The sequence below is a fragment of the Zingiber officinale genome, chromosome 7A (assembly GCF_018446385.1).
Source record: "Zingiber officinale cultivar Zhangliang chromosome 7A, Zo_v1.1, whole genome shotgun sequence".
In the NCBI taxonomy this organism is placed as follows: Eukaryota; Viridiplantae; Streptophyta; class Magnoliopsida; order Zingiberales; family Zingiberaceae; genus Zingiber; species Zingiber officinale.
This window is the reverse complement of record NC_055998.1, coordinates 85,820,081-85,841,068: the sequence shown is the minus strand read 5'-3', so window position 1 is coordinate 85,841,068 and position 20,988 is coordinate 85,820,081. Positions and strand designations below refer to the sequence as shown.

At 35.1% G+C, this 20,988-nt stretch overlaps 1 protein-coding gene across 2 annotated transcripts; it reads right to left on the bottom strand.

Annotated features, from left to right (window-relative positions):
• Positions 1-440: 440 nt before the first annotated feature.
• LOC122001677 (regulator of nonsense transcripts 1 homolog) lies at positions 441-20,629 on the bottom strand. Of its 2 annotated transcripts, none has more exons than XM_042556556.1 (29): positions 19,926-20,629; positions 18,991-19,242; positions 18,749-18,919; positions 18,565-18,615; positions 18,069-18,161; positions 17,880-17,975; positions 17,613-17,663; positions 17,419-17,537; positions 17,014-17,122; positions 15,906-16,028; positions 15,768-15,839; positions 14,213-14,284; positions 13,493-13,559; positions 12,880-13,022; positions 12,658-12,729; positions 12,444-12,572; positions 11,409-11,564; positions 11,116-11,229; positions 10,954-11,052; positions 10,799-10,876; positions 5,965-6,099; positions 3,512-3,586; positions 3,307-3,421; positions 2,730-3,106; positions 2,594-2,656; positions 2,448-2,519; positions 1,519-1,650; positions 1,291-1,410; positions 441-1,201 (listed from the first exon to the last, which is right to left on the bottom strand). In XM_042556556.1, exons 1-29 carry the CDS (start codon positions 20,460-20,462, stop codon positions 1,076-1,078), a joined length of 3,819 nt encoding a protein of 1,272 aa, XP_042412490.1. In that variant the 5' UTR covers positions 20,463-20,629; the 3' UTR covers positions 441-1,075. The 2 variants fall into 2 exon arrangements, with proteins under 2 accessions (XP_042412490.1, XP_042412491.1); XM_042556557.1 differs by having other exon boundaries at positions 441-1,198; positions 19,926-20,628.
• Positions 20,630-20,988: the final 359 nt, after the last annotated feature.

The window sequence follows — 20,988 nt, the reverse complement described above, 5'->3', positions numbered from 1 at the left end:
GAGACGCGTAGGTCATTGGGTGATACGCTTTGATGTTTCATACTGAATAGTTCAACTTTGCGGTTATCAAAATATTTCCCCACCATTTATCTATCGATACTATTCAGCTCAGGACCAAGTTGTACCTGGTCTAGCTTGTGGATCAGGGAACACATCTCAGATCTTACCCGATCGTGCCAGCTAATCCAACCCAAGTCGGGTATGACAGGGTCAAAGCAATCAAGCTCAATTAATACTTTTAACTCATCTACCCATGCTCAATAGTAATAGACAAAACAAATATCTGGCATGCTCGAAATCTTTTCAAGCTAATGTAAGAGCTTGAAAAAGACTTCCTTCAAAGGGTTCTACTGATATCATGAAGGGTAGTAGAAGCTTATCAATCGATAGTAAAGGTTCTAAAAAGAAAGGCCTAGAGTAGATACAAAAAAAAAAGAAAATAATAGCAAACAACCAACTACAAACCTGTTCATAAAGCACAACGGTTTTGGGTATTAACAAGCATTCACAATTGCACTAGGTTTTATTTGTGATATAAGAAACCAAACCAGGAGAAAACATGAGTTTGATCCAAACGCAAGCTTCATCTTCAAATGCTGCTATACACAATCTAATTGTGTTGAGATGATAAAATGGATGACAGATTCTCAAAAGATCGATGAAGGCTGCCAATTGCCACCGACTGCTAGACAGGAATGGGTGGGTATGCACAATGGATCTCGATCAACAGCATGACCTTCATTTCAGGCAAGAATCTCTGTAACCCATCTTAAGCAGAAGATGCAACCTCCAAATGGTCAACTCCTGAAACAATTAATTTAACTTTCACAAAGAAAATGTGGGTAATCCTTTCCTCAGCTCTGATTGTGTAAGTTGGCACAAGCTGCCATATCCAAGATTCTTCGTATGTACACCACTTGTATCATCGTATATAGCCCATTTAAGTGTGATTGTGAGATGTGAAAATACCAGGAACGATCAAGCCAATGATGGCAACAATGAAACCAAGTCCCTGCACAACCACTTTAGCCGGGTGGAAGAATGTAACCCATCACTCTCTAAAGCCCACTGCAGCTCAGCCATTGTAGTGTGGCTTCAGGTTTGTTGAGCTCTGATTTTGCTGCTGCGGAGGCTGCGGTGTTTGAGTTTGAACATTGTAATAAGGGAAGGGCTGTGAATATAATGGATTTAGAAGGCCCTGCTAGAAAAGGTAAAAATTGTGGTAAAAGTTTCTCTCAGTAAGAAAAAAAAATGGAATTCGAATGTTCAACTTAAAATTCATAATTGAACCTGTGACTGAAGGGAACTGGGTCCAGCTACGCCAAAATAGCTCTGAGAAGATTCATCTTGCGAGGGATCATTAAATCCCGCTTGGGTAAATAGACCTTGTGATCCATGAGGCATGTACTCCTGTTAAATTTCACAGTAATTTAGTCAACACATGAGAAGCAGCGACACAGGGATGTGTATGAACAGTGTGCATGCGTACAGATAGAAGGACAAGAGCTATAGATCAACCTGAAAAACATAATCATGACCAGTTCCCAAATGTGAATACCCTGGTTGTGTATTCTGGTTTATGTAGGTTCCAGGAAAACCGGTCTGGGGTCCTTGAGTGGAATAATCAACACCATATCCACTCCGAGAAGCCTATTAAAAGGGAAGCGTATACCGATAACAATGGACTATAACAAAAGCAATATAGACAATATACTCTAGAAGAGAAAGTATCAACAATACAATAAAAATATCATGAAGCATATATACATTAAATGAAGCAGGAATCTGTAAGAGTGGCAAATGGTGGCACACATTATCAATAGACCACCAGCAACCAACGCAAGTCATATTAAGCCATTCCTTGAATCAAGATTCATATTTTTTTTTAATACTCCATTCTTTTACTGATTTTATAGGCATCATAAATCATTTTCTTTGATAAGTTATCAAGAATCATACTTTTAAATACTCCATTCCTTTACTCATTTTATAGGCATCTTAAATCATTTTATTTGATAAGAATGATGATCAATATTTTTAGGATAAATCAGTCATCAAATTATTAATAAATACTGATAACTTCAGTAGTTTCTTAGTTCCATAATGATTCAAAGTTTAAATATTTCCTAGACAAATTACCAAAAAAAATCCAAGATTCCCAATGTTACATAATTCTGCTAATAAAATCACACTTCTTGGTGCCATACATATTCCAACTATAGAAATTTCTACAAAAAAAAAAACAATGCTACAACTACATAATAAACCAGTTAAACAGTATACCTTGCAAAGATTTACACAGTTGACATCTTCATTGCACGTTACCCATGTTATCAAATTAGCATGGACAATAAATAAAATAAACTATTATGACACAGATACTTGATTGTCAAAGCATCAAATGTAAATTGTCTTGTTCACCAAAAGAGGTAGAGTGACCGACCAACCTGTGTAGAAAAATCAGCCATGTTGTAAGCGACATGTGATCCTTGGCTTTTAAAATCATCCGCAAGAAATTCCTGCAACTCACAAATGCTCAACATCAATGATAAAGCAGTACAAAAGAAACAAACAATTCATAAGCATCAAGTACCTGGGACATTCCGCCAATAGAAAGTCCATCACGGAATGTTTGGCTGAGACCTTGAACTGGCATCTGATAGACAAAGCACGAGACATTGAGAAATGGAACCAATTAAATGGAAGATACATACAAGTTTTAGATAAACCTGTGTCATTAATCCAGTTTGTGATGCTGGAGCCCCAACAGAAGGCTGACTGCTTGGATTGTCTAATGGAGGGAAGTTAAAAACAGAGCCAATACCACTCGAAGTCTGCTGGGAACTTTGTTGATGAGCTAGGTGACCCCCAATAGGACCACCAGCATTACCACGACCAGCCCCAAAACCCCTATTACCAGGCTGTGGGACCTGCGGAATAGCTCCTACAGGTCCATGAACAGCACCACGAGTTGGAATAGCATATGGCTGAGAATGAGGACCTCCGGGAAAAGGTGGAAGAGGAACACGAGACAATGGATATCCAGCTGGATGCATGCCAGGTTTAGAGTTACCATTCGGTGGACCAAATGGAACAAATGAATGTCCTGGTTTAGAGCATTCAAATTAGATATTCATGATCAAAATGACTGCAAAATCAAAAGCACATCAAATCCAATAGGGGATACTGCTATTGGTTAACTTAGTTAAAGCAAGAAACATTCAGTAGATACATGCAGTGGATATGTGTTTTACTATTGTCAGTGTAAAAAAAAAAATTGCTCTGGTTATAACCTCAAAATAATACCTTTACTGTGCCCACCTCTCTTGTCAGAAAGTGGAACTGATGAACCAACAGGACCAATGTTATCGCTGTGAACAATCCCCGGACCACCGCCATAATAGAGTCTGCTACTGTAAATCTGTGCAACATTACCAAACCAGCCACAAACACATTATTACAAAGTAAATACAGAAAAGACAATTCAGTTATATGTGTAAACTCAATGAACCTTTTTTGGCTTTTGAAACTGCACCATACTCTGCTTCAAGTTGCTCAGTGGTCCTTCTACGAGACACTCGTGCTCCTAGACATGAGATAATAAATAAAAATCACCTAGCTCCAAGATAATGGAAAACACAAGGCTCCATATAATGTGTGCAATATCCCAAAGTAGATGATCAATAGAAAATTAATAATAAAATAGCAACCTGAGAGAGAATAACCAACTATTATGTACAAGAAGCTACCTCTATGGAAAGCCACCTCATGTTTTAAGTGAAGAAACTCAAAACAATGTTATTTGCCTAGAGTTTCTAGCAGAAAAGATCTCCAGGCTCAAGAAAATCTCAATTTTTGCATCAAAATTAAACCTAATATTCATATTAATCTCTGAGACCACATGCATTATGTTGCTAGGAAAAATAATTGCTGATTATAAATCTGAAAGTAGATTCACATTTGGTCAACAAATAGACAGCAGATGAATGACCCAGGAAAAAAATAAAATTTAATTTCTCATATAAAGTGAAAAAGAACGAAGGATAAACCATAAAAAAACACAATTTGACATTGCATGAAGCATACTAAAAACATTAAATACCATACTAGATAATAGAAACATTTCATTGTACATACATAGTTCTTTCACTTAACGGACACATTAACCCTGCTATGCACACACAGTTCACATTTTGGCATATGATGCATGAGCAATTATTAATTCTTAGTGTTTGTGTATTTTGGCATACCAGCTATGAGAACATTAATAAGTGGTGTATGTGCATAAGTATTGTATTCAGAGACAACCTCTTGCTAAGCAAGGTAATACCTTCCCCGGAAGAACCTCACATTGGCAGGAGTTTTGTGCACCGGACTGTCCTTTTATGTGCATAAGTATTGTTGATTTATTGTGAGTGGATCAAATTAGGGTCATGAATTCTTTATGTGGAAGAAGGTGGCACTTTGTATCCTCCAAAGAGAACGCATGTGCTCATTCATTTACATACATTGATGCAAATGAAGAAAGATATCTATTTCTAGTAAAACTGCTATCAAACACATATTCAGAAATTTTCTTTTCTTTAAATCAGCGAAATGCAAAACTAGTAAAGGTATCCAAAGACAAACCCATCCATTTGAATTTTGAACAGTCAAACACTAATATGCATACTTTCTGATGGCTAAGAAAGAACAAGAAGGAGATAGCTTACCTCAGAACCAAGGTTTAAAATTTTGACCCGTGCCGATACAGTTTCGATATTTTTTTATTTATATATAATAATTATAAGATAAATATGTTTATGGTGTATATAAAAATAAGTTGTATATTGACTTTGTATAAGTTCTCAATTATTGAACAATTTAGTATTGTTAGACAAAAAAAATTAAAAATAGTTTTATTTAAATAAGATTGACATATCAATAATTCGAATTAAAATGAATCTATCTATAATAACAAGTATATAAATTAATATAAAATATTACTTTATATATAATAATAATTATATAAATTAAATATTTATTTATTTATTTATTAAAAAAAATATATTTTAAATAGTAAAAAAATATCAAGTAAAAAAAATACAAAATAATAAAAAATATCAGAATATAAGTATAATTTAGTAGATTTTTTTTAAAAAAAATTAGAATTTTTAAAAAATTTTAAAGAATTTTTTAAAAATTTTAAATGAAATTTAAAATAATACAAAATAATTAAAAATATATATATTAGAATATAAATAAGAATTATTATATTTTTTAAAATTAAATTTAAAACATTTAAAAATCAGAATATTAATTAATAAAATTTATTTTAATTTTAAATATATTTTTTATATATTTTATTAGGATAATTTAATTATGATTTAAAAAAGTATTTCCAAAATATCACACATCGTTAGGAATTGTTTAAATTAATTAAATAAAATAATTAATTATCGGGGAAAAGAAACACGTCTGCGATTAATCACCCGCGATCGCCATGGGAGGCGTCCGGTGTTGTCGAAAGCTTTGCCAGACGCATCTAGGGTCGCCACGTCCGATGATGCCGGCAAGGTCGCCGAAATCTTCCGACGACGCCTTCGATGCCGCAGAAGGCGTCACGGGATGCTTCTAGCACCACAGAAGGCGGCATGGCCTCACGAGACGCTTCCAACGCCGCCGGAGGCATCCTGCGACTCCTCCAATGCCACCAGAGGCATCCCACATCTCCTCCGGCGCCTCTGGAGGCATCCGCGACTCCTCCGGCGCGCCACAGAAACGGGGGCGCCTCCTGTGCTAGTTTCGGTCGCTCGGCAAAACGGTAGAAACTGTCCGTGCCAGACGGCACGGAACGACATTTCATTGCTCAGAACTTGAATATAAATGATCAGTCAAAACAAAAGAATATTGAGCATGATAAAACACACAATTATAATAATCAGTGTAACAATACAAAATGATAAATCAGGCAGAAAATCATACCTTGTAATGTGTTAACAAACTATTCCAAAGAGGTTGTTTACTTAGAACCTTGGGATTCCCGAGAATGACAATGCCATAACGAGCACGAGTTAATGCAACATTCAACCTACGTGGATCATTGAGAAATCCAATACCCTAGAATACAAGTAAAATGTAAGTTCCAAAGTCTGAAAATTTGTCTAGCCAATAACAAAGTATAAATGCCATTGCCAACTTTTATACAATAAAAATAGGTTAAATGATAAAATTTTCAATGCTGAAGAGCTAAAACATTTTATATTCTATGTGAATTCTCCAAAAAACATTTAAAAAAAAACTAAAAAGGAAGAGAACTGGTCATAATATAATATTATAGGCAAAAAAAGATCAGTGCAGCCATGCTTACTTTATCAACATATCATTTCTTCCAATATATATTATTCTGCTCGGAACAACTATGTAAGTTTCTCACGTAGCATACTTAATAGATGACATAGTCAGTAGCTTATAATAGTCGATGATGAATATTTTTTATCTGCTTTATTGCCAAACAGCAATAATTTCCAGCAGACAAAAGGTAAGCACCTCATCATACTTAAAGAAGCACAATATGCTTATACTAATCAACTTACTCTCGAATTGGTAATGTTGTCCTTGCATTTAAAGCAGTTCATCATATACAAGAAAGAAAGAAAACCGTAAATGTAAAATGCATGCTCTCGTTAGGACTATAGGACCTCATGCAGTAAAAGTCCTTGCTGCCTTAAAATGTCAAGTGCTTACAAAAACAAGTACATCTATGATGGATGTCCGCCCATATGGTTGATGATTGAGGCATGGTATGAACTATCCTTCCCATAGTTGTCAAAAGCGCACGCTTAAGCACAACGAGGCGCCGACCTTGCGCTTTCGAGACCTCAAAAGCGCACGAGGTCTTAGAAGCGCTTGTTTCGCTGCGCTTCAAGGCACAGCTAAATTACCTTTTTTTTTTAAAGCCCTAATCAATATTGCGATTCGTGTTCACCGCCTAATAGTCTGCCTCTCGTGCCTCTCGACGCGTCTCGATTAGTAAAGATTTTATTTTCGCATTTTCTTTCTGGTTATTATTTTTTTTTTTTGCATTTAGCGTCTTCGACGCCGGAAGCGTTGTGACCCTTAGAACACGTCCAACAGCACTGGACACATCATGATGCCCTCAACATTGCTGACTGTCGTGAGCATCTTGACGCGTCCGACGCCGCTGGACTCGTCCGGTGACGCCGGACGCGTCACGATGACTATGGCCCATGACTTCGTTTTTTTCAAATTTATAATTAATTAATTAATTCAAATAATTCCTCACTTAAATATGGATAATTCAAATAGATTTTTATAAATCCTAATTAAATAACCCCAATAAAATATATAAAAATTATTTTTAATAAATTTTATTAAATCTATATATTCTTATTTCTCATAATTTCATGTTTAAAATTAAAAAAAAATCTAATAAATATTATTAATTCATATAAATCATTCTTATATTCTAATAATTTATATTTAAAATAAAAAAATCTAATAAATATTACTACTTCATATCAACCGTAATTATATTATAATAATTTTTAAAAAATTCTAATAAATTTTATTAATTCCATAATTTTAAATTTAACAATAATTTTTTGAATAAATTTTATTAATTCATATAGATTAAATTTATATTCTGTCATTTTGATAATCTTGTTTAACACTTTTACTATCTTATATTTTTTTAATTTATTGATTTAAGTAGTCTTAAATCTTAATCATGTCAAATATAGTGATTCCATCAACTCGAAAAGATATTGCTTGGAGTTATGCAATATGTTCAGATCCTAAAAATCCAAATATAGTCGATTGTTTTTTTTTTGGTAAAGTAATAAATGGTGGAATTTATCGACACAAGCTACATTTAGTTGGAGGCAATAGAAATGCAAAAGCTTGTCCAAAATATCCCAAGCATGCCAAAGAAGAAATTAAAAAGTTCATGTAAAAAAAAAGTAATTTGGAGAATCAAATGGATGATATTCCTCATTCTGATAATATTGATGATTTAGAAGTTTTGGAAGAACATGAAGATGATCTTTAAACTAAAGTAAAAGGAAAACAACTAATATCCGATCCAAGCATTCATCCTACGGTCCACGGCAAAAAGTGTAAACAAACTGGACCTATTAATCTTTATTTTATGAAAGATGTCAATGAAATTGTCAAACAAAGACATGCAAAAAATAAAGGACAATTTGATGAATATAAAAAGAAGTTGAGGGATAGTGCGGTTGAGAAATTTGCTAAATGGATGTATGATGCTAGAATTCCTTTCAATGCTGTTAAATATGATTCTTTTGTCTTGTATTAAAGTTATTGGACAATTTAGATCAGGGATGAAGCCTCCATCATATCATGAAGTCAAGGTTAAATATTTAAAGGAGTTGGCAAATACGAACTCACTTCTGAAATCCCACGAAAAAGATCATGCTAAGTTTGGGTGCACAATCATGGCAGATGGGTGGACAGAAAAAAAGGCATGACTCTTAGAAATTTTTAAGTAAATGGTCATAAAGGAAAATCAGTTGATGCTTCAGACTACTCTCACTCAGCTGACAAGATATTTGAGTTGCTTTCTAAATTTGTGTATCACATTGGAGAAAAAAATATGGTTCAAATTTAACAGATAATGCAAGTTGCAATGTCAGCATAAGTAATATTTTAAATTTATTTTACTTTCAATTAAGAATTGGATCATATTTTAAATTTTTTTTACTAAATTTACTTTGTTTTTTTTAAGTCGTCTTTTGAAAAACAGATTTCCACACTTGTTTTGGACTCCCTGTGCAGCTCATTGTTTAAATTTGTTGCTCAAGGATATATTCAAAATTCCACATCTCAAAAAAATACATGAACGGACGTTGATAGTGAATGGTTATATTTATAAATGACCACAAGTATTGAGCATGACGAGAGAGTTTACCGGACAGAGAGACATGGTAAGAACCGCAAAGACACGTTTCGCAACTACTTTTTTTTTTTACTTTAAAGTGGTTTCCCGTACAAGCAAATCTGAGAAAATGTCTACATCTAAAAAGTGGGCACATAGTCGATTTTTTAAAGAGATTGCAAGAAAGCGTGTAGTAAAAGTGATATTGATGCCTTCTTTTTGGAAATATATGGTTTTTGCATTAAAAATTAGTGGTCCATTGGTAAAAGTATTGCAGATGGTAGACGGTGAAAAAAGTTTCCTATGGGTTATATTTATGAGTCAATAGACAGAGTCCAAGTAGCTATTGTTGCGTCATTTAACAATAAGGAAGAAAAATACATGGCATTTTTGAATTCGTTGACAAAAGATGGAATGTTCAACTACATCGACCTTTGCATACAGCCGGATATTTCTTGAATTCAGAGTGTTTTTACTCAAAACTTTGACATAGGAAATGATATAGAAGTGATGGAGGGTTTGTACAAGTGCATATCTAGATTGGTGAGAGGTGAGGATTTACAAAATAAGATCACGAATCAATTGGAAAAATACAAGAAAACAGGACTTTTGGTTTGCCAATGGCTTTCAGACAAAGAACTTTAAAATTACCAGGTAAATTCATAAATAATATATTATGCATTAACAATATTCCAGTAATAAAGTTAATCTTATATGTTTTTGTGTTTCAAGCTGATTGGTAGTCTTTTTATGGTGCATCAACACCTGAATTAAAAATATTTGTACAGAAAATTTTAAACCTCACACGCTCTTCTTCAGGCTGTGAACGTAATTGGAGTATTTTTTGAACATGCAAATTAGAATTTTTAATATGTATTAAAATTTATATTGTGGACTTAATTTGTTTTACTTTTTATTTTTTTTAGGTACATTCTAAGAAAAGAAATAGATTGTCTCAACAATAATTGAATGATTTGATATATATCAAGTGCAATAGAGCTTTGAGGAGAACATATAACATGCGAGATAAGATTGATCCTATTACTGTCAAAGAAAGATAATAGTAATAAATGGTTGTTCAGAAAATTGGATGACAATGATAATGATTTTGTCTATGAAGGTAAAGATTTGGGTTGGAGTGATGTAGCACGGGCATCTGGGGTTGGTGAAAGTGCATATGACTTTCGATCTCGAAATGCGTCTTCCTCAAAAGGGGCATCATCATCTGCATCTGACAAAAGAAAACAATCTTCGGCTCAAACTAGTCTTGTCAATGAAGAAGAGATTAACCTTGCCGATGAAACTGATGAAAAAAATATTGACGGATGCAAATTAAGTGATGGAGCTGGTGACGTAGATTTGGACAATGAAGATAAAGATTATTTTGATATTTGATATTTCATCTATTGCATTTTCAAAGACTTTTGATTTAGTTTTAGTTTTTTAAATAATCTATCGTTTATCAAAGAATATTTTATTTATAGTCATTTGGATTTTCAAAGGCTTTTAATAGATATATTAGTCTTTTTATTGATTAGGCTTTTTTCCGTAAAGCGTGTGCTTCGCATTGCGCTTTGCTCTTTAAGCCCCAAGACCCTTGAGCACTATTTTGCTCTTCGCACTTTTGACAACTATGATCCTTCCTTAAAGTAAAAGTGGATGATTTACAATTGATAATATCGTTGAGGACAACATAACAATGATGGAACCTATCACCCTTATCCCTAACAATAGTTAGGTTACAATTTGAGTGAAACCAGTACCCTTTCTTAAAAGAGGTCTAATATAGTTTAATCCCTTTTATAATGCATAATCTGCAGGGAATTTATCAATTGCCTCAAGAAAGCATGCTATACTACCAAGAGAAAGTCCATTAATCAAAAGCAGAAAAAGACATACCTGATGCTCATTGCTTCTCACACAAGACAGAATAATGTAATCCTTCTCTCTGCCTTGGAAGGAGTCAACACTTGCAACCTGCAAGACTTAAATTTGTTCTAAAGAACAATGAAACAAAACAACAGCCTATTTGATTAAATACGATTGGCACTAACCTCAATTTCCTTGTAAAGTTGTTGTCTAAGTGCACCATTCCTTGACATGTAATTCACAATATATGCCCGTTGTCCTTCATATGGAGTGATAACTCCTATCTGCATCATTCAGCCAAAAGTCAGAGCAGATAAGACTCTTTTTCAAGTTATGAATAGGAGTACCTGACTAGGTATGACACCACTTCTTAGGAATGTAGTGACAATTTTTTCCACATTTGCAGCCTCAGTTCTATTGAGATAAGATGTGCCACTTGAACTAATTTCCTCTTGTCCCATCTAAATAAAGAACATCTTAGCATACAAATAAAGATAACAGACAATCGATTAATTTTCCAAAATAGACAAATAGGTAATTCAGTTAGCTAGTACAGATACATATATACACACACATACACATATATATAATTTTTATGTAAATGGATGAATCAAAATAGTTAGTTGCATATGTATGACACCTGCACATAGAAGAACATAGGACGGTTGGGAACCGGCCAAGGAAAATCGATGCCAGTTGATTGCCTCTCATTGATTGTCACTCCATTCTGAAGTGTGCCTTCATAAAAGCTATTAGAAGGGAATTCAGAGAGGCAAGGGTGCATTCGGTATTGGACCTGCAATTTAATCATGCAAAGCAATCATAAGACAAACTTGAAAAAACATCTGGCATGAAAAATATTAATTTTCAACCATTGATCCAGAAACTCTTTTTTATTTTTGTTAGTGATTGATGTAATTTGTAAATTTTTGTAATTTTCAGAAGATGATCAGTACATGTCCGTGATCACAAAAGGTAAATCTGTTGCAAATTTATGTTATCATTTTGTCTTTTAAATCACAGAAAAGTTGTGAAAAGGTTAATATAGCCAAAAAAAATTATGAACGTGAAAAAATTTTATGCCATGATTATAACTCTCTGAAATAAAAGGAACTCAAAGAAAGATTAGCAAAAGAATTAATTTCTGTGCTGTAGAAAATTTGTTAAAAATATCAGCTCCTAGCCAACGTGTGCATTTAATACAATACAAAATAAGCCTACATAAGATTTTTGTCTACTGTCTAAAGTACGTCATAGAACAGTAGTAAATATAAAAGCCGGGATGCAAAATTCAATAATTAAATTCCCCTGCCATCAACGCTTTATGAGAATAATATGTGATCAACCATCAATAGAAGGCATGGTTTCTATACCGCAAGATCTTTGCAAGAAACTTAATTCTAGTGATTAAATTCCCCTGCCATCAATGCTTTAACTTTCATTTATGAGAATAATATATGATAACCATCAATACTAGGTATGGTTTCTATACTGCAAGATCTTTGCAAGAAAATTAATTCTAAACCATGAAAATAGTCTTTGATAATACATGCTATTAATAAAACATATTGAATAAAGCAAGTGAAACAATTTTCAGCAAAAAGCTCCCTGACCAACATAACTTTAGAAGTTACTACCTTGTGTGAATAAAGATTAAAATATAAGTGAAAATCACCTGCAACCTAAATGGTTTGTGTCCAAGAAGAACAAGCCGCTCAAAGAGAGACTGTGCCAATCCAGCACGAGCTGCCTTCTTACACATGATAACTGGACCAAGCTGGCAATGATCTCCAACAAGAACAACCTATTGCAGGAAAAGGAAGGCTCTTCAGCAAATAAGATCATATAAAGATCAAGGAAGACAAAAGAAGGCTTCTAAATTTAGCTACCTGTTTAACACCTAAAACTAATGGAATAAGACACTCAGGCTCCGTTGCCTGTGTAGATTCATCAATAAGAACCTTAAACAAACAAATAAAAAGAAGTTAATATTAAGATGGAGGAACATGAAGGGAAAATAGAAATAAAATAATGTCAATAACTGAAGGCTACATCATACCAATTACATTAAGTATATATCTAAATTCTAGTGTGTAAAAAAAACATTTCACCTGGCGGAATCTGAAATTTTCAAGGCGGGGATCTCCAGCACCAACACATGTACAACAAATAACATCAGCACTTTGCAATATCTCTCTTTCAGTAGCCCGTTTTAGCGCTTTAAATTTCTTCTCATCACTGCTTGATAATTCGCCTGTAAAATTATAGCACACAATCGCAGTGAGACAAAATTTAAATACTTAGTAATCACAATCAGTCTTGAAAAGCAACCCTAAATACCAGAAATATTGAAGAATAAATTAAGTATTAAAACTCTAAAATATCAATAGTGCAAGAATTATGCTCTTTCATAAGATGATAAAACTTCAAAGAATAAACTTGGAATGAGAAAGCTAAATAAAAATAGAGGGGCAAGTTCTAAATTCAAATATTACAGTGATTCAGTGGTGGCTATGTAATGAGGCTTCATCTTAATTAAAATTTTAAATATCAAATTTCTCTCTGATGAAACATAGTTCATTCAAATGAAGTGTGTTTGAAAACGCAGCCCTTCTTGAACATTAGATTTTCAAAAGAGAAAATTGCAAAGAAAGAGATGACTAAATATTAAAATAAGAAATTCACCATCACAAGACACTCCATGAAAAGAAAATTACTACATACCTTGTTCATCTTTTAACAGCTGAAGCTTATGAAGTTCACTTTTTTCAGATGTATCAAGATGGCGTACCTAAGACATTATATTCTACCCATGTTAAGATTTGAAGAATCTAGCAATGAATGTAAGAACAAAAGGGTTTCTTTATTTCACATAAAATGATTTATATGTGTATTTGTTAGTAAAATTTGTATAGCGAAGCAAATTATTTTCTATGTTCGGTGAAGGGATATATTTTTCCCTCTTCTATGACAAAGGGCAGAGGGGGGCTCATGGATGAAGGCAGACAACACACAACCAAGGACAGAGATTAGCTGATAAGTGTGTGGGTACTGGGTAAAAAGGTGGCTCGCCAGCAAGGGGTGAAAAACAAAAGGAGGTTCACAAACAAGGCCAGAGAGTGTAGGAGGTTTCCCAGTTGAGGGAAGAGGGCTCAAGGATGAGGGTGGAAGGCTTGTGGACAAGAGACAAAGGTGGATGGGGGGCTTGCAGATACAGATGTAGGGTTAAGGACCTGACAGGTGGGAGAAAATGGCTTCCACTTGTTTTGAGAGGAAGTCATTTTCCCCTAATTGGTCATATTTTCCATTGACCAATGAAGGATTTTTCGTTGACTATGATTTATCATAGCACCCAATGTCGAAAAAGACAAGAACAAAAATTGATCAGGAGAATAATTTATGTAAAATGAACAAGCCCCTAAGAGAGCTGCCCTTCCAACATACCTGGTAGTGAAGTGTTAGATGCTCAACAGGAGACATAACAGCTTCTCTTGATTTAGCACAGAGCCTGACAACCTGAGTATTTCCAGGAGTATAATATGATTCATAAATCCAGTACCCATAACAAACAAAAAAGCTCCTTAACATACTTAACACACTTCACGTAGAACATGCATAAAACATGGGAATATAACTAGTCTAATAGTACTAAAAAGAAAAAATGAGATGTCCATGTTTTAGTTTCTTAAGAAAATGCCCTCATATTTCCCTTCCCAATCTCATGTGACACATCCAAATATGTAAAATGGAATGGGTGTTTATATACACCTGAAATTTTCAATCAATATCAATCACTAGTATTTTGTCATATCCAAAAGTGATCAATCAAATACAATTGACTATAATACAACACTCCGCAAAAGGAGCTGCCATACTACAATGACAACATATGCCCATGAAATATGAGGAAGGCACAAGTTAAAGAGACATAAAAGATCAATACATGGTAAAAGGACAGCCTGGTGCACGAAGCTCCCGTCATATGAGTTCCCGGGGAAAGATTCACGCAACCTTACCCTGCTTTTTACAAGAGGTTGTTTCTAGAATTCGAACCTGTGGCCTTTTGGTCACAAAGCAACAACTTTACCGTTGCGCCAAGACTCCCCTTCATCAATACATGGTGCATCATGCAAATTATGTTTTAAAATACTTCACATATTTTTTTTCACAATGCTAGATACCAAAAGGGTCAGATTGTGATTACTTATGAAAAGTTTACAAGATATTCTGCAAAACTAAATCCCCAAAGAAAACACAATTGTATAAATCCCACCTATATTTGTTCCATATAGCATACTGCACAGAAATATCACAATAATCTCCTAATAAAAATACATCCATCTTCATAACCATAAAACATAACTAATATATAGTCCAAATCCAGAAAAACCAAAAGAAACATATTAAGAAAGTGGTGTCATATAACAGAATCACACATATTAACCTTTTTGTTAAGCCCGATACCTTTAATATGTATATGACCCATGCGGCCTAGAGATAAAGAACCAATACTAAGGATTGTACGCTGGACAGGTACACAGTAGAGCAGCAATTTACAATGATATACTTGTCAAAACTAAATCCCCAAAGAAAACACAATTGCATAAATCCCACCCATATTTGTTCCATATAGCATATTGCACAGAAATATCACAATAATCTCCTAATAAAAATAATCCATCTTTATAACCATAAAACATGACTAATATATAGTCCAAATCCAGAAAAAACAAAAAAAAACTTTATTAAGAAAGTGGTGTCATATAACAGAATCACACATATTAATCTTTTTGTTAAGCCCGATACCTTTAATATGACCCATGTGGCCTGGAGATAAAGAACCAATACTAAGGATTGTAAGCTAGACAGGTACACAGTAGAGCAGCAATTTACAATGATATACTTGTTAAAACATGTAAAGAAAATCAAACTAAATATTCCTGGAGATACTAAAGACTAATCTGTTCAAAAAAGGTTCATGAAAAATAGATTTTCTTACCTTCAAACCTGTGGAACTTATCTTATCCGCCAGTTGGTCAACAGCAACATTGCTTGGAGCACATACTAAGACCTGAAACAAATGAACTATAGATTTGCACAATGCACATACAATATATTATTAAACATACTCTCTTACCTGTCCTTGCCCTTGTTTAGCCATGTGATATACAATTGCAGCAGATGTGACAGTCTTTCCTGTACCAGGTGGGCCCTGTATCAAACTTATTGGTTTCTGAAGGACACTCTTAACAGCAAAAACCTGCCCAAGAAAGAAAGAAAGCAATTGAACAAAAATTGACGGAAAATACAAAAGCATCTCAGCACAGATTGCAATGAAAAATGAAGAAACCCAATCTAATAACAGGCACCAATGCAAAAGAAAAAACAGTGTCCTCGTATCTAGCTGAGTCCTATAACCTGAAAATCAGCAAGCATGCAGTTCATTTTAGAACTCGTGGAGTGTATCAATCGACCCCTCAATCAGAGTAAGGTTTAAAAAAAAATCTTTGCTGATATCTCAGTTGCTAGCCAGGATGAGATAGATATAGAAGGTATCAGCGCCAACTAACATAATGTTTGTCAGTATGAAGTAGTGTTGATCAGCATTCGTTACGTGGAGGAAGTGAAAGAAGAAAAAAAGAGACGGATGAAGATTCTTGAAAATTCTACCATCAATTTTGTATTTTCTCCCTCAGTTGAAGCTTCCAACCTCGTCAACTTTTCACCAGACAGTGTTGAGTTATCTAGCATCAATTTATCCTCTGAGCGAAGATCATATACCCCTCCACATGCTCATCACTTTCATCGCCATACCGAAGATATCCCTTTGACAAAGATGTTATGGGAAAGAAATTACTAGAAGCCATAACATTCATCACTAGCTTTGGCTTCTGCCGCTAATTCAACATCAAGGACAGCAGAAAGAGTCTCTAAATGGGCAGGTAGCACAGAACAAGATTTTGGCACGTGGTATAGCACACAAAAGAAAATATATACTACAGGTCACAATTTCCTTGTCCATTTCCTTCATTCAAAATATCTTTGTCCACCCCTGGTCAGGATCACTTCTTGTCATACATATGTGAAAAGCAAACAAGAGAATATTGCAGATAATTGCAATTTGAACCAACATTATCCAGTCTTCCAATCACATTAAGTACAAATGCCAACAAACAAGTGCAAATATACATTACAAAAGTTGAAGTTCATTTGGATTGATAAATGAAGAAAATGGTAGTTGAAACCTGGGATGCATTTAGTTCAGGAAGTCCAGGAGCACCAAACCGGCGAGGTAGAGTATTTCGAACTATTTGTTGTTCAACTTCATGGCCCAAAAGGTGATGATATATGTATCTTCATAAAAAGGAAATAGATAACTTTCAGTTAACTGCCTCTTAATAAGGTTGTGATATATTCAAACTCAAAATACATGTTCTAATCCAGAAAAAGAGGTGAAAAAGGTTGAAAACACCTTTGCAGGCAGAAATAACATCAGAGAATTACATCTTACTTAACACTTTTGGATAAATAAGTAGTTGTACAGGTAATTCATGGGCGACCTTTTGCAGAGTATTGAGGCACAAGTTACAACACCAATAACATGAGATACAATAGAATAACTCATAACATTCACTAAAGATGCAACTTACCCACTAACACTGGTTTCATCCACTGCAAAAGTCTTCATAGCACCTTGCATTCGGTCAAAGCTAGTACTTTTCCAGACAAAGTCCACACTAAAGCCATGACTCAGATCCACAGGGACTCCCTAGCAATAATAAGATGGTATTAGCATGTTTCTCCAAACAAACAAGAATCATATACAAAGGTAATTTGGTATAACCTGGCTTGCACGAAGTTCAAGTGCAACCTCTTCTTGTGCAGTTAGCTTAATCTACATAAAACAAAAAGAAGCTGTGATAGTCCCAACTATAGGGGGTAAGCTTAATCTAAATAGAAAACATAAAATCTGAAACAGTTTTGAATGAGCGATTAATAGAGATAGAAACGGTTTCATTTGAGCTAATGAATTTGGGCACTAACAATAAGAACTTGAATTCATGTAACACCATCTACTTCTTAATCCATATATACAATTTTACTAGCATACCACATGTCCAACAGATTGCCATGCAGGATGAGCTGTGTCACCGGAGTATCGCAGACGTAATTCATCTCCAGGAACAAGTCTGAGTTCATTATCTTCCTATGATAACGTTATCAAAGATTCAGTAAAACAAAGTAAATGACAATCAAAACAAATTATATCAATTAAAATATTAAAAAAAGCTGAGACAACCTTAGGAAAGACAAAGTAGGCTACACGCTTTTTATTAAGGCCAACATCCCAGCGTACACTGACATTGTCTTTACTCTGTGACTCTTTCATCATCTACACAAAGGTAAACATTGTTAGTCATTAACATAGTCAAACTATAAGTGAGCATATTTGTTAAAAATTGGAAAAACAATTAAAACTTGGAACTAACACAGCTTGAAGATGATCATGAGAAACAACTAAAAGTAAAATTGTGATCTGCATATATTAATTTCATATACCTTATCATTGGATATGGCTATGTGCATAGAAAAATAGATATATGATATATTCCAGAAGTTCTTCTAACTTAAGTTAAATTGGCCTGAATATTAAGATTGTGCAATAAAAATGGCAAGTAGGCCAGGACAAACAGAAACTCCTCATTATAATCACTTGTGGCATGTGTGTTCATTCATTTGATTTAATCAAACAATTTAAACAGCACAAATAATGGAAAGAATGAAACTACACATACCTTATCATAGTCAGCTTCAAGCTTTATCAGTGGAGCAAATACATTTTGGTACTGTAAAACAGAAAGACAAAAATATCACATAAGAAAAGAACATGCAATAGACCCCTACTGATTATAGAGACCCTAAAAACAGATTAAGCCAAAGAAATCTCATTGAAGAATCAACCTCTGGACAGAAACTAACCTGATATGCATCTTCATACTTCAATGAAACAGGTTGTGGTTCATCATCAACTCCAGGCTTCTCAAGATCTTCTAAAGAAGCATCAGGATTGGTCTTCCATAGCTCTTCAAGTTTGTTAATTTGCTGAGCACTTATTTGCCGTGCTCTCAGTTGTTCTTGTTCTGAAGGTACCTGTAAAACAAACCAGAGTAAGTGATATGGACATGCAGAACAGCTACAAAATGTTAGTGAAAGTACCAAACCTTAACAAGCCATGGTAGGAAACACCTATCATCAATGAGTGGACACCATTGACTAAGATCCCAATTCATGTCCTTTAATGCATTGACATTCAAACAAGGTTCTCTGCACAAGAGAACGACGACACTTTCTGTCGTAGCAGAAATAAATCCAAGAAGAAAAACATTCCGGCAACCACAATTATAGCATTCAAGAATAGTCTCTCCTAGTGGACTGTCCTTGTGTAGACAAACTTCCTTGTGCTTTGCTCGCACCTAAAATCAATTGATATACAAGAAGTAAATATCAACCCATGAATCAGTAATGCAATATTTTGTAATGGCATCCCGCTCTACAATGGCAGCTCTAACAAAATAAATAAATGCAGTTTCTCGACCATCATCCGAATGTATGTTGTATAAATCAAAAAATTACTCTAACGTATGCTGTAAATACCACCTTTAATTGTAATGATTTGTAGCATAAAGCAGTATACCAAGATGACTGGTGAATTATACTTCAATTATCAGACGTAGTGTGATAAACAAACTACGGAATGTGGCAGATGAAAATTGAAACAGATGACTGAACAGAAAAATTAACAATGGGGAAAAACTGTTCTTTCTCCCAAATTTCTCTAACATGAGGGGTCAATAAACTTAAAATTTTTTGATAGAACTGCATAATATATGTTTCCAACAAAAGAGGAGGTGAACGCCTAGAATTAGATTATTATAATTGTAGACGGACTTAACAAGCACGCCCTTGTGTTTTCCAACAAAAAAAAAAAGAAAAATATTAAAGTAAATGGTTAAATTGAGTATCATTTGAGAAGAGTTTGAAAATAATTCAAGTACAATATATAGAAAATTGCAGTCGGTATCAATTTTATAACTTTTATGATTTTTCCATATTGAAATATGAAAAGAAATACAAGCATTAATATCCGAGCACCTACCAGATGATTCACGATATGAGAACCCGATGTGTTCCCCCGCGAGTTACAGAACCACTTCCTGCACGTCGGAATGTTGCACCTAACGACACACGCCGGATTCTGCACCCCACAATAACGGCACGCGTGCTCCGTAAAATTGCCCTTGCCAAACTCGTAACCCTCATCCCCAGTCTCCTCAAAGTTGAGCCCGCTCATCCCAGCCGCCAGGGTATCAACCGCCGGGGCAGCCGCCTGGCCGCCAGCGGCCCCCCTGGCCTTGGAGGACGAGGAAGGGCCGCCGAGGGGCGTCGATGCGGAAGGCGACAGGACGGTGGACTCGGGAGTCTGCAGATCGGATGCGGGGGACTCCGGCGCGGGCTCGGGCGGCGGCGGGGGATGGGGCCAAGCGGGGGATCGGGAGGGCTGCGAGAGCTCCTGGAACTGCGGGTAGTCGTCGAAGTCGTCCTGGGTGTTGAACTCGAGGAAAGTGTACGCGTCGCCGCCGGTGTCCGGCTGCGAAGCCGTCTCGTAGAGGTTGTTGACCGACTGCGCCGCCATGGCTAAGCCCCGCGAACAATGGTTAGGGTTAGGGTTAGGGTTCCGAATCGCCGGGCGCTCCCCTCAGATCGACGACGAGGGAGGCGAGAGCGGAGAGGTAAAGGAAGAGCGAGAGAGAGAAGACTGAGCCAAGTTTGTCGTTTTCAAGTTTGGGAAATCTTTAGGGATTTTACGAGATGAAGCCAAAAATAAAACGGAAGGGGAAAGCCGCGGAGAGGATTGTTGGCCGTGTTGGGCTGGATTTATTTTGATCTCTTGACGAGGCCCAATTCTTTTTTAAAAAATAATTTTTATATTTTCAAATTAATTGTTACAAAGTTTGCTAAACTATTGTGACATAAATTAGTTTAAGTTTAATCACCAAATTAATTATTTAAGATCGGTGAATCTAATTATACACGTTAAAAATACTATCGATCATGCTTGTGATGAGTCTCTCCTAATTTAAGTAGTTGGTGAATCCCATATAGTTGTTTATAGAAGGCTTGGCTTAGAAGTTAAGAGTGGAACCAATTTAGGTCTCAAA

What these genes read in the sequence shown, in the direction of transcription:
- LOC122001677 (XM_042556556.1), bottom strand. Translation starts at nt 20,462, where the DNA reads ATGGCGGCGCAGTCGGTCAACAACCTCTACGAGACGGCTTCGCAGCCG. An exon ending in AACTTTACAAGGAAATTGAG is followed by an intron (nt 10,877 to 10,953) that starts GTTAGTGCCAAT and finishes TAAGTCTTGCAG; the next exon opens with GTTGCAAGTGTTGACTCCTT. An exon ending in AGTTTCAAAAGCCAAAAAAG is followed by an intron (nt 3,422 to 3,511) that starts GTTCATTGAGTT and finishes AATGTTGCACAG; the next exon opens with ATTTACAGTAGCAGACTCTA.